Source organism: Ixodes scapularis, unplaced genomic scaffold (genome assembly GCF_016920785.2).
Source record: "Ixodes scapularis isolate PalLabHiFi unplaced genomic scaffold, ASM1692078v2 PGA_scaffold6__148_contigs__length_123643588, whole genome shotgun sequence".
In the NCBI taxonomy this organism is placed as follows: domain Eukaryota; kingdom Metazoa; phylum Arthropoda; class Arachnida; order Ixodida; family Ixodidae; genus Ixodes; species Ixodes scapularis.
The window spans coordinates 22,680,426-22,694,439 of record NW_024609881.1 but is presented as its reverse complement, the minus strand read 5'-3'; the positions used below and the strand labels follow the sequence as shown (position 1 = coordinate 22,694,439).

Below are 14,014 nucleotides of genomic sequence, written 5' to 3'. Positions count from 1 at the left end.
AGGTGCGCCCCCTCTTAACTCTTTCGCTACCGCGCCTATTCAAATCAATCAATTTGATCGACGCACTTCCAGTTCAAATTTTCGCTCGCTCGCGCGGTTTACGGGCGCCTAGCGCCATCTAGGTTAGAAAGTGGGAAACACAACGTGCTCCGCTATGTTTTGTTAGTTTCCTACTTTGCGGCGCTCCTCCCCGCGTCGCAAAAAGTTTAGCTTTGACGGGCGAGCGCTTCGATCATGGCGTCGTCATCGTGCGCGGGCGCTCCCAAAAGATGTCGTGCTTCTGGCCTTTCAAGCTCTTTAGGAGCCGATTTTGCGGATGCAATCAGCAGTAGTGAGACTGAAGATGATGTGGACACATCAGATTTCAGCACCGATGACGAGGATGCACCAACTCAAGCCGGAACATCCAGCGGGTGAGTGTCAGCTCTATGTGGGGCGCACATTTAGATTACTAATAAATAGTTATGACCGGCGGAGCATGTACTCACAGCTATATTATTTATTTTCAGGGTCTCAACGTCATACGGACATGATTCCTTGCCAGCAGCTGTGAAGCGCGTACAGTTTTTTCCTAAACGAAACCCGGGAGTCAAAGTTGGCGGCGCGTTCCGGAGTAGCGCACGGCGGTTCGTCCGGGCCGTCGATGTCTTCCAACTCTTCTTCACCGCAGAGCTAATCAACATGATCTGTGAGAACACAAACAAATATGCGTGGGCGCATATTTTAGAGAGGCAAACGTACACAGAAAAGGACGGCTCATGGAAAATGTTCAGTCCCAATGAAGTGATGCAGTGCATAGGAGTCCTGATCTACATGGGAATTGTGGAACTGCCTCGCCTCCATCTATACTGGAATACCTCGGAGTTATTTTCCGGCCTCATTCTTCCAAAGATTATGGCCAGAAGCCGATTTTTTGCGTTTCTTGCTTTTCTCAGTGTCATGGACCCGGAGAAGACTGACGCTGTCCGCGATGGCAAGCTGCACAGGATCACACATCTGCTGCAACATATGAATGACGTTCGTTCGTTCATCCACGCACAAATTTCGGTATGGCTGGAAATGCTGACATGACGTCAGCATTTCCAGCCATACCGAAATTTGTGCGTGGATGAACGAATGGTCAAATCAAAAGGACGATCGGGAATACGCCAGTATATGCGTGACAAGGGGGTCAAATGGGGGTACAAGCTGTGGGTCCTTGCTGACTCAAGCACAGGCTACACTGTGCAATTTAGCGTTTACACCGGGAAGCGAGAAACACCCAGCTCAAAGGGACTGGCTTATGACGTTGTAACGCGCCTGTGTGATGCATATTTGGATCAAGGCTACATTATCTACCTTGACAACTTCTACACATCCACCTCCCTCTTTGAACACCTTCTTGAGAGGAAGACTCTCTCTTGTGGAACAACGCGCAAAGATCGGCGCGGATTTCCCTCCCAGTTGAAAGACACCACTTGGGAGAAAAGAGCAACTCGAGGGGACATTCGCTGGCTGCGGTGCCATGATGTGCTGTATTTGCAATGGAAAGACAAGCGCACTGTAAACATGATGAGCACAGCCCACACTGCCAACAATCACGTCAGTGCAATGCGAAAAGTGAAGAGAGGAGACCGATGGACAAGGATCCCCATAAGGAAGCCACTCATAATAGAAGACTATAATAAGGGCATGCTTGGTGTTGACAAGTCCGATCAACTTATCGCTTCTTACAATGTCTTGATGAAGTGTGTCAGGTGGTGGAAGACACTGTTCTTCCACTGCATTGACATTGCTGTCATCAACAGCTTTGTCATCTTCCAAGAACACAGGGAACATCACCCCGAGATAGAGGAGCTCACCAGAAAGACTGGCTTTGACCAGCTCGCATTCCGTATTGAGCTGGTCAACCAGATTTTCGGGATGGACGACAGACATGTTCACCCTCCGCCTCCTCCAAAGAAGTCTGAGCACAAGCCCCAGGTGCAAGAAAAGCGCCGTAACTGCAAGCTCTGCTACGAGAAAAAGAAGGTCGAAAGGAAGACTGCAGTTTTTTGTGAGCCGTGTGGTGTGTATCTGTGTTTCATCCCAACGAGGGACTGCTTTGGAGGATGGCACGCCACACACCCACGCTAACTTTTTTTTTCGCGCAAAGAACGGTTTTCAGCAATACCCTCTGAAAATTGTGTTATCATTTTATGGCATAATAAGCTACAGAATGCATATCTTGAAATTTTTTCACTCTTGATATTTTTAGAGTTGTCCACCTTTGTCAAGCAGAACAACATCCTCACTGTATAAAGTTTTACATTAAAACATTTTTTTTATTATGTTGTGCAATAAATGTATATGCAGCATTTATGTTATCGAATAGAAAATTCTTTTAACTACATTTTGATACCAAACAATGTAAATAAGGCATTAGTGAATCTGCACCAAAAGATATTTCCTTCCACCTAGTAAAAACTGCCCTTTTTCCCGTGGTAGCGAAAGAGTTAAGGCCCGTTCACACTCTTGCGACCGAATACGACCGAGAGAGACCAGACCGGTTTTTAAGCCTCTTGCAATCTCTTAGGACCAGCTCCGCTGCATCGCATCCGGTCTTAAGAAGTCGCAAAAGGCTTAAAGACCGGTCTGGTCTTTCTCGGTCGTACTCAGTCGCAAGAGTGTGAACGGCGGTGACACAAAAAAGAAAAGAAAAACATTAACACAATGGAAACCGCAGCACGCATGCTGCGAGCCTGAGATATCAGTGTTGGTTCGTGGTTTGTACGACAGATTGAGGGCCCATCGTCTCATCTAAAGTGTCTAAAACCCCTATATGTGCCATGATCTAGAAAAACCGTGTTGCTCGTATGTTTCGACAGTTTTGATGCCAGTACACTCCACAGGTGACTTGTCTCTTAGCTGTAGATGAGAAAGTTAGCCGTTGCAGTGCAATCGCTAACCTGGGGTCTTTAACGTGCACCACGCAGTAGTAATTACACGAACCGTTGCCAATACCACAGCCTGCGCCGGTACGAAACTTATTCAGGTCGAAACGGCAGCGGGTGGGGGTAACTTCATTTTTTATTTAGAGTTCCGTCGGACGTAACTCGAAACGTTGGGGTAAAGTTACGTCAAACGTGACTTTAATTTTTATTTCAAGTTCTGTACGTAACTTTAATTTTCATATTGGGTTACGTTGGACGTTACTCGAATCCTTGACGTAACCCGGGTTCTGTCGGACGTAACGCTAGACACTGCATTCTGTTTTTACGATTAACATTGATAAACAAAAAAACGAAGGTTGTTGACGAAACTTCGCAGAGCAAAAGGGTATGGGACTCCCTTTCCGGAGGTGCATGGGGGACAGCGTGGCTTGTGTTGCTGGCTGGACGCTGCGAAGTGGCGTCTACGGCCGGGCCAAGTGGGTTAATAGTTCTGTAATTAGCAGCCGCATTTTGTCGCCACCAAGCGGCGTGAATGCAGGCGGGGGGGTGGTTTAACGAGCTCTCCTGTGATACACGCGTCGTCCGGCTTTTTTTCGGACGGCACTGCAGACACAACCTAAAAATCCGAAAACCGAGCGATTCGGCAAGCGACAGTGAGAAATCTCCGTTGCTCTTCACCGACTCCCGTCGCCTTTTCTGTCGCTTGCAAAATCGCTCACATGCGCTTCAGCCTTTACTGTAGCACTTATTTCGACCAAATGAAGTGTGTCATCAAAGTACTTAGAATCTGCACACTATCACGCAAGGCATTTTCTTTTTAATTTTTATCTGAGTATATACTCTTCAAAGACTGCTGTGTCGGAATATTGATTACCTAGGTTTCTCTCGATGGGCTTTTTTTTGAGAGGGACCCTAGTATGTGATAAGTTTGCCGCGAAAGAAAGGTGAAGAGAAGTGAGCTAAAGCAAAAAAGGCAATGTCTGCACGCTGAACCCGCACAGCGCGCTTGTTTGTCTCGAGTTCACTCGTTGCACGAAGCACTCCAAGAACTTTTTGACCCGGACTTGCAATGTCTTTCATCGATGCGCTCAGGTTCTTTGTTTCTGTGTGTTTAGCTTGTACCTCGCCTGCCGGCCTGGCAGGCACGCGCCGCTGAACTGGACTGTGTTTTGTCATATTCTGGACCGTTACATTTTGCATACAATTTTGGGAACCAGTTGGCGACTGAGCGGAGTGGCATGGTTTTGGTTTTGATAGAACAGCAGTCTCCACTCGCACAACGAAGCGTGTAGGGTGACCACCTACCTGCTAGTGAAATGCTGGACACGCAAGGGGGGAGGGTCAAGGAAATTCATTAACACATGCACCACGAACCGAGGCTCTGTTAACACATTTAATATCCTGTGCTGTTTATACACCTGCTAATTGTATTGCGCCCATTAAGCTCGATTAATTTTCACTCCCAGTGATATATCTTCTATGCCAAATGTGTTATTAATGTGTCGAAGTTGAAAATATAAAAACCGACTGTAGCAGAACTTAATGCATCAAATGGAAATAAGAAACAGTAAATCTTTTTCGGGCAATTGTTTCCTGTCAACGCTTACTTTTATCAACGTGGTCCTACACAAATTTTTAACATTATATTCTTTTTCGACCGTTGAGAGTTGGAGGCTTTTTTGCCGTTTATGGCTGCCTTCACTAAAACAAAAATCCACAGCAGCCCTTTCGCGTTGACACAGTGATTTCAAAATAATTACAATATTTTATATTGAAACCTTTGGTGAGCAATTCTTAAAATATTTTGCCAAGGGGAGAGGCACAACGGAGCATGCGCGTTGGTTCTCCTGCAATAACGACGGTTGCTTCCCACAATGCTCGGATAGAAAATGGTGTACCATTGCGATTTACACGATAACCAGTGACATCCGCGCTTCCCTGTGCCCCGTTTTTCGGCAACAACATGAGTTGCAGTGCGAATTTTGCTACAGTATAAAATGCGGGACATTTTGAAGATTTGAGAACTTCTTGCGGGACGCGGGACACGAGCCCTCAATGCAGGACAGTCCCGCGAGTCGCGGGACGGGTGGTCATCCTAGATGCGCGTGCAACTGCAACCTGCCAAAGTTGCCCTCATGTGCATGCGAACATGATTGCACGACAGAGGTACCAGCCGGGACGCTTGCAATTCATTGCTTTGCATTTGCTTGCTTTTGTCAAAAATCTGGCACGTCGGGAACCAGTAAAACGATGGCAAGCAGTTTTTTGGAATTGCTCGGCAATGCCTACAGCACTGTACACTTCTGGGATATCTCAATGTGTCTTTGCAGACATTGAAAGCGGACATTCATTGCTTCCGAAGGCACACCGAGGCTTGCAGCAGCCTTGCAGAAAGTTTCGAAAAGCAAAAGGAAAAGCACCCGCTAGTCGTACTGGACCTTTTTCTTGCGTATAGTTTCGCATTGCACTGCAGTAGTTAAATATGTGTTTATCAGTCAGAGACTGCTTCCCTTTATTAAATTATATAACTAGTCAACTTTTTGCTTTGATATTTTCTACTACTAAGCTGGTCATTTTCAAATAAATATAATATGTGCAGTTTGGCTCTTACTTATCTATAGCGGGTACATATATATGTATCATTTAACTGAAGCATTGCAAAATGTGTCATGTCATTGGCATTTCAGTTAACATGTTCAAAGAGTCTGAGGTAGTCTAACTTGACCATAATGTGTTTATTGCAACGAGCAAAGTGCCCTTCATTTGTCGAGCACTTAAAACAAATATTTTTATTTTTCTAAGAATATCTGCTCCAAAAGCCACTTTTGCTGCTCCACAACGGCTTAGGCCAATCACATCACTGAATGATGTTAGTGTGGGTTAGGGTGCTTGTACATAAGCTCCAGTGAGCGCATTCAGTAGCGGCCCCTTCAGCTCCGAATGGAGTCACGCGGCTCCTCAGCTGCTTTAGTGCGATTTCCGCTTCCTCCCCTGCCAGACGGTCTCCGAATAAAATGGAAGCAGACGATGCCGAGCACGATCGCTTTTATTTGACGCCTTTATTGAAGAAGTCTTGACAAGGTCGTTAAAGAAAAAGCGAGTGACTGTACCCATCAGCGCTGCTGTTTGAAGCGATTCAACGCCTTCGAGCCCTTCGCGGGGCGGTGCAAAGGCTGCTTCTGTTTTAAAAACCGAGAAAAACGTCGTCAGCACACCCAAAATATGGAGCTCAGTGAATCTCTTTCGCCGGTCGCGATACTTTGATACGGCCATGCGTTTGTTCTGCCCTTCATTACAAACTTCCTGTAAAATGTATTCGTATATACACGGGAAGTTCGGCCGCGCTCGGCGATCAAGATTTTGTCGGCCGAAGCGAGCATCAGCCAACGTACACCCCGATTTAGCTACGACAACAAACCATTAATCGGGATCATGCTCTGCGTGAGTGTCCGACCGGCTACCAAAGTCGCGTTCACTGCCTGCCTTGCTCTGTTCAGCGTGGAAAGGACTACCGTCGATATTCACCGAGTTTCCATGCAACGGCGATCAAGACAAGGCTACAAATAAACCATCTACGTTGTTTATTAGCATATTCAAACCGAACAAAATACGGTCCAATGCATTTTCCGAAAAGAGCCTTACCTGGAAAAAAAATACAAACGTGTTATTCGTCTTACCTTGAGAACTTTTCACTAACAAAAGCAATCAAACTGCACACCCGCAACAAAACCAACGTAACTTATCCTGCCATTTTATTATTTTTTTTCTCTTTTAGCGTTGGAATTTTGTCAGCGATCCGGAATTACATCATGTTGCGCCCCTTTCCCTTCTCATGCACCATCTCCGGAAGTCGGTTTTCGCCGTCTAGTGGAAGGAGCGCTGACTCCTTGACTCCTGGAGCCACTACTGAATGTGCTCATTGGGAACAGAGTTGTTCGTTCATCCATCTTGAAATTCAAAGTTATGCAGGAAAGTCACTATTCACGCATGCAGGTGCCATGCTTTGACGAGTACGGCTGGTGCTTTGAGCTCATACTTTTCATTATCACTTTGACGACCACGCCGCACTTGATTCTGTACTTGCAGGAAATATTTCGCCGAAGTACTATTTAGAAGATGAGCCATGCAGCACGACATGCAAAGAAACTTTCAAGTAGGTATACTTTTTCTCAACAAATTTTGTTTCGTGAAGAAGCACGCCCATCCATCGTTGGTTTTGGGCTCTCGATGCCAAGCAATTATCGCCAACTTTTTATCGCAGTCTCCATACTAATTCTGGCTGCAGGTATCAAATGTAGGGGTGCGACATTGAGCATATTAAATGCTAGCAAATTTGTGATTTAGTGTTAACAATGAACTGTGATTCAAATCTATAAAAACATGTTTTTGGTCATCTGCTCTAAAAAAGTTAAGTGCCGATAATCCAGTAGTTAAGAAAAAAACGTTGCTTGCCTATTTTATTTTATTAAAGAATCGGTGAAATTATGAATGCTTAGAAAAAAGCTTTCCCACTAGTTCAAAGAAAACATATTTGCTGCAATAAATTAGCTGGGATACCATGGTTCTATAATGTAATGGCACAGACAGCCCTCATACTAGGACTTGATTTTTCGTATGTGGTGAGTTATCTTTCCCCGCTAAAAAATCAATGTGCTTGGTTTCGTGACGGGATTAGTCAGCAACTGAAAGAGTGAGTACCAGTGGCGTACCAACTTGTTTTTGAGTGGGGGGGCAAACCCGACCCTCTTCCCCCCCCCCCCTTAATCGAAAATTCGGCGCAACTTTTGTGGAAGTTTTCTAAAGATTTGGCAATGATTCGGCAAAATTACAACGTTACCAGACTTAACATTGATATTTTGTTTTTTCTCACGAAAAAAAATTTGCTTCTTCTTCTTAAAATAAATACAACTTGTAGTACCTATTGAAACAGTTATGATTAAATAAGGTGATATTCTACAAGATAATTGTATCGATGTCGCTTTTGTGTGTTTACTGGCAATTTTAGTGTTTGCTTGCAGAAAGTGGCGTGACAACGAGGTTGGGTAGTAGCCGGAGCAGTCACGAATCACACTACGAGAGTTTTGATTTTGAGGCTTCATCAGCGCACGCCTGCAAGTGTGTTTACATTGTTAAAATGAAGACAATCACTGCGTTCTTACTTTCTCTGGGAGTCACCGTTTCGTGCGCGAAAACGGATGCAACGGTTGTTTAGCCTTCACCAGAAGAGATAACAATACTGTAAATATGCATGTTTTTCGATTTGAGTCACTTGACGTCAGCTTTGCATGAAAGTGCGCGTTCCATATTCGCAACGTGCCGTTTTTAACCTTTAAAATTCCGGTTTCTGGTGTTAGGACACACACGGACGTTTAGGAAGATGGGGAGAGTTAGGAATGTCGGATGTGCAACGTCGAGCATGATAGTTCTGTGTTTAACGAATACTTTTCATCAGTGTTTACTAACGAGTGCTTGGACTTCGTCCCCACTCTCCCTGAACAGCTTTACGAGCGCATGCATCCTATTAACGTTAACTCCGCTGGTATTAAAACATTGATTGATAAACTAAAACTTACTTCGTCCGCTGGAACCGATAACATCAACCCTAAAATTTAAAAGAAACACCCGTGTTATTTCTAGTGAGTATTTGAAACTCATCTTCATTCAGTCCTCATGTCAAAGCTGCCTTCCATCTGACCAAGAGGGAAGGGTAATTCCCAGTCTTTAAACAGGGCAGCCGCTCTTCCGCATCTAATTATCGCCCTAATTCATTGACTTCAATTTCTTGCAAACTACTTGAGCATATCCTCTACTCCAACATCATGAGGCACCTATCATCCCATTTCTTTTCTTTAAACAGCAGCACGGTTTTCAAAAGGTACTTTCCTGCGAAACGCAACTCTGCGACTTCATCCATGACTTGCACACTAACCTTAAATGTCACGTCCAAACTGACGCAGTTTTTTTTTTTTTTTTTTTCCAAAGCGTTTGGCCGTGTTCTCCATCAACGCCTTCTTTCTAAGCTATCATCTTTTTGCCTCGACCAATAACCGTTTGCATGGATTCGTGACTTTCTTTTTTCCCGTGTACAGGTCACGTCCATGATGATCATGAATCTTCCTTAATAAATGTATCTCCTGGTGTTCCCCTGGGGTTCGTACTTGGGCCCTTACTCTTTTTGATATTTATTAATGACATTCCCATTGGGATTTCTTAAAAAAAAAACGCTTTTTCGCCGACGACTGCGTCATCCATAACAAAGTAACTTGTGTGCAAAATAATAACCAGCTTCAGGAAGATCTAGATAAAATTAACAATTGGTGCAAAGAGTGGATTATGTCACCAAACAAGTATAAACGCAAACTAATCCACTTCACCAAGAAAAAAACCACTCTGTCATTTAATTACTTCTTGGACTCCGATCTGATTGAGACCGCTACTGTGTATAAATACCTTGGTGTAAGACTAACATCTGACCTTCCCTGGAATAACCACATTGAAGTCATTACCGCCGATTCATCTGGAACTCTTGGACTAAGCAGACGTAACTTAAAAAATCGCTCCACCCTTCGTCCCTAAGCTAACCTTTAACACGTACGTCAGACCAAAAATAGAATATGCTTCAACCATCTGGAATACCCATCGACTGTACCTCATCAATACGCTGTAGAGGCAGTTCAGAACAGAGCTGCTCGCTTCATTTCATCCACTTATGACTTTTCTTTCAGTGTCTCGGCGCTAAAAACTGAACTAACCATGTCCTCTTTGCAGCTTCGCAGGAAAGTCTCTCAGCTGTGCCTTATTCACAAAATCTACTACCACACTCCCGACCTCAAAACCACTTTGTTATTACCCCTCGACCGAACATCTCGCCTCAACAACGTCTGCACCATCAAACACACTTCTGGCTCTATGAACGCTTTCAATTGGTCATTCCTTTCTCAAGCCATCAGCCACTGGAACAGTCCCCCATCCTCCATTGTCACCATCTCGGGCCCTGCTGATTTCTCCTCTGCAGTAAAACTACACCTTTCTTGGCCCATGTGATGGTGTGCGGGGCTAGGCAGATCAGTGAAAACACTTACGCAGAGCGCTTGCCAGGCCAGACTTGTACGTAGTTCAACTACTTTACTCAAGTTACTGTAGTTTAACTACTTTTCTGGGTAGTTTAGTAACTTTTAATTACATTTCTATTGTAGTAATCAGTAGTTTACTTTAACTACTTTTCCGAGTGACTTCCACTCAAATTACAAATTACTTTCTAATTTTAGTGGTTGTTTTGCCTATCAACAGAGAACAGAGGTCGGAAGGTCAGCTGATATTTGCAGAGGGGGAAGCATGCGGAATAGAAAAGGGGGGGATGGGAAGGAAGAAAGTGATTTAGATAGTCCAAAAAACCCCAAAATTTTAACGAGCCCCCCCACTGCAACAACACTGCTACGAGGCGCGGGGAGCGAACAGACACGACGCAAGAGAGGTCGAGTAACTGTGGGATTAGCTCCGAATAGTGGCGTTTCTTTGTATTCCGAAGCTCAAGGAGACTTGACGCATTTGAAGAAAGGGCTTGTCCCCGCTTCTCTCCAATGTAGGAATTCTTGCCCACTACAGGAGGTGCACACACTGCTCCTTTTACGGTGCAGGCGATAGAACCCCTAACAACGACGCTCACGCCGGATGGGCTGCTCGTGTATCACTCGAAGCGCGTTAACCCACCCCCGCGCCTGCGTTCACGCCGCTTCGCGGTGACAGTGTGCGGCTGCTAATTACAAATCTATTAACCCACCTAGCCCCCCCACCCCCCGTACACGCCGCTTTGCGGCGTCCGGTCGGCAACCCAAGCCCCGCTGCCCCCCATGCACTTCCGTAAATAGAGTCGATACGATTTAGTTTAGCGATGTTTCGTCAACAACATTCGTTTTTTTAGTGTTAATGGTAAAAAAGAAATGTAAATATCGCCAAATGCCTCGACAAGACAAAATGTTCGAGAAAAAAATAAAAAGAAGTAAGCCGGCCCACACCATAAATAGAACCCGGGTCTGACACGTATGAGGCAGACATCTCACCACTAAGTTACGCTACCTCTTCGGAAACTCTCATTGCATCCGCTGCCTATGTTGACGGCGGCAGCGCCTATCTCCAAGCAAGCAAGCAAAACTTTATTTTGTGTAAGGGCCTACGTCCTGGTCTGGACGGCCCGTCAGGCCCATGTCTCGCGGATGGATTCCGTAAGGTTACAGTGTAGCCTTGTTCGTGGAGCAAGGCTTTACGAACCAGCCAATCCGGCGTGCGTGAGCACCGTTGCTAGGGTTTGTATCGCCTGCGCGTTAAAAATATGCCCGCGCGGGTCGGGGGGCAGTGCCCTTGGTATTCCTTGGGCGCCGCAGGCCTGTGTCTGCTCTGCCCAGTGGCGGCCGTTTCAGGGGGGGCAAAACGCATGCCTTGCCCCCCCACTCTGAGAACTGGGGGGGGCAAGTGCCCCCCTTGCCCCCCCGGTTGGTACGCCCATGGTGAGTACATGTATTTATTTTCTGCTTCATTTCGAGACAAAATATTTTCGGAAATGTATGCCATAATTATCAAAGTTGCAACTAAATTGTGAAAGGCACTTTACCTTTCACAATTCAGTTACAACTTTGATAATTATGACATATATTCCTGAAAATATTTCGTCTCGAAATAAGGCAGAAAATAAATACATGTACTCATGATCATACATTTATTAATATGCTGCTAAACAAAGGTCACAGGCTAATAATGCACTTTTGGCAAAGAACTCTTGTTCCATGAACCCTTGTGCAGCAAGTGTCTTTTAAGTTGCTAGCTTGCCCGCTCCTTTGACTTTCAAAGCAGGAGGCACAGCGTGTGGGTATTTTTATTTTTAATACATTATTATAATATTAGCAGTTTTCAGAATTGGGATGCAAAAATTCTAAGGACGTCAGGTATGAATAATCATTAACTATAAAAATCATGCAAGGAAATTTTGTTTATCTTGTACAGGTTATGTTAACAACATTTTTTTGCAACACTCCGAAGTGGACTGATTGCAGAAACAATTTTAAATATGAAGAAACATCTGGCATCAAGTAGGATTTGATGCAGAAGGTCCCTCAATTCTCCCTAATTGAAAAAAGAATGACGGACAAAAATAGATGAGGAGAGAAGTAGAAACATGACAAGTAAACGAAGATCACACTTTTACTCTCCAGCGTTAAAAAGAAGGGTATATTTTTCCGTTCCTCTTTTTTATGCTCCGATATACCTTAGTAGAGTAGTCTGTTTGGTACCAAGATAAGTATTTTGGGCAGTACTGCAAAGTCATAAAGCATTACGGCTTTACAGTAGCTTGGATCCCTGCATACTGAAGGAATTCCAGAACTGCATTTTCCGCTAGCTGTGTACAAAATTTCTTGGTACAATCGCACAAACAATTTTGGTATGATAGCATTGAAGTCCCATATGTTGAGTGTTCACTAGTTTCACACTCTAATGAATGTAGTCTCACCAAATATGAGCATATTTTCAAGTTGTATTACAATTCCACTGATTAGTAAAAACATTGTAGTACTAATTCCGAGCATTGCGATTATTTTGTATAAAGCAAGGTTGATGCTGCTCCTTCCAAAACAAAGATCAGTGCGAACAGTCTTCCGGTGACGAGCGGCCGCCTGTGCCAAGTGTTCCTATGACAACATGACCTAGATCGAGTAGGCCGCTGTGACCTGTTGTAACAAGTTTTCCGGTGACGAGTTGGATTATGACGAGTGACCTGGTTCCAGGGAAGAACAATCAACTCAGGCTCCCTTACAGAAAGCCAATCTAGGATGTCTAGTCCGAGCCATGTGTAAGGCCACAATAATTAGCTGCAACAATCAGGCTTTGTGCATTTTTCGTTTCAACTTCGTAGCTCTTTTAAACACTCATCTATCACTTGTTGGACCATACGTTCGGGAACTGCAACATCTGCCTTCTGCCCTGCTCGCGTAAGACCAGGTGCAAAGATGCGGAGGTGGCATCCTCCAAAGTTGATGTCACTTCATTGCAGACTATACCAGCTGTTTTTGCAAACGCTTTCAAAAGTTCCTACTACTAGGGTGTTCGAGAAATAAACTCTTTTCGGGAACAAACTTCCGACCACGGGGGACGTCGAAGATTGCAGAAAAGAACCACGAATTATTGAAAATGAACAAATGGTCCTGACTAGAAACTTGCTGAGCGTCGTTACAAACTCAAAGATTAGTCAATTATAGGAAGACAAAGCATATGCGAAGCGTGGGGATGTGCTGAAGTTCCCACTCGTGAAGCAGGAAGAAGGCTGGCAATGTGAAAATGTTGATAACAAAATGATCAGTGTTTTTGCATCGCCAGCCTTCCATTCGCTAATTAAGTGGAAACTTCAAACACATTTTCACGCTTCACAGATGCTTTAACTCTTCCCAAGGTTATTTAATTTAAGGGTTTTTGATAAGTCTTAGCAAGCTTCCTAATGAAACAGTGTTTATTTTTTACAAATTAACAAATTAGTACAATTTAAGTATTTGATTTTGTAAATATTAAAAATACCGCAGAAGCGCCCACTTCGTTCCAGCGCCAACTAATTATAATAATAATATTTCTACCGGCTCAGGACAGCCGTGACGCCACAGAACATTTTCCAAACTTCGGAAGTTTACAAATTATATGTTAACGGCCCGATTGGACTGGACAAGTGCCCATGTCTAGATTAACCCTATTTTCAGTGAAAATGGGGTGGATGATTCCCCAATATTTTGCGGTAGTGTTTTTTTTCTTTTGTTTTTTGTAATTTCTGATATTTGCCTTAACTGCCAGTTCGTTCCCGAAAATATTTTTTTCAACAACCCAATTTAAAGGAATTTTTGAAACTTCACAGTGTGCGAATGCTTGCAATGTTAAGCATTAAGCGACACTCGAAACATTTCTTGGAAAGAGGGACATGGCGGTCATCCTGTATGGGTGGATCTGATCATCCCAAGTTCAGTCTGATCTATCTAGAAAAATTGAGCGCTCTCTACTAAACAAATTTAGAAAATATATAGGGACAAGTAATCGTTTCCATGGCATAATTATCTCAGATTTTATCTTTT

The 14,014-nt window shown here is 44.1% G+C and overlaps 1 protein-coding gene and 1 pseudogene across 1 annotated transcript; both read left to right on the top strand.

The window, feature by feature from the left end:
* LOC121833069 overlaps nt 1–14,014 on the top strand; it is a 36,492-nt pseudogene that overhangs the window by 8,336 nt on the left and 14,142 nt on the right.
* Nucleotides 754–2,115, top strand: LOC115320683 (piggyBac transposable element-derived protein 4). The gene is given in 1 exon segment (XM_040214527.3): nt 754–2,115. A coding segment is annotated over 1 exon segment (1,350 nt). The 5' UTR covers nt 754–765.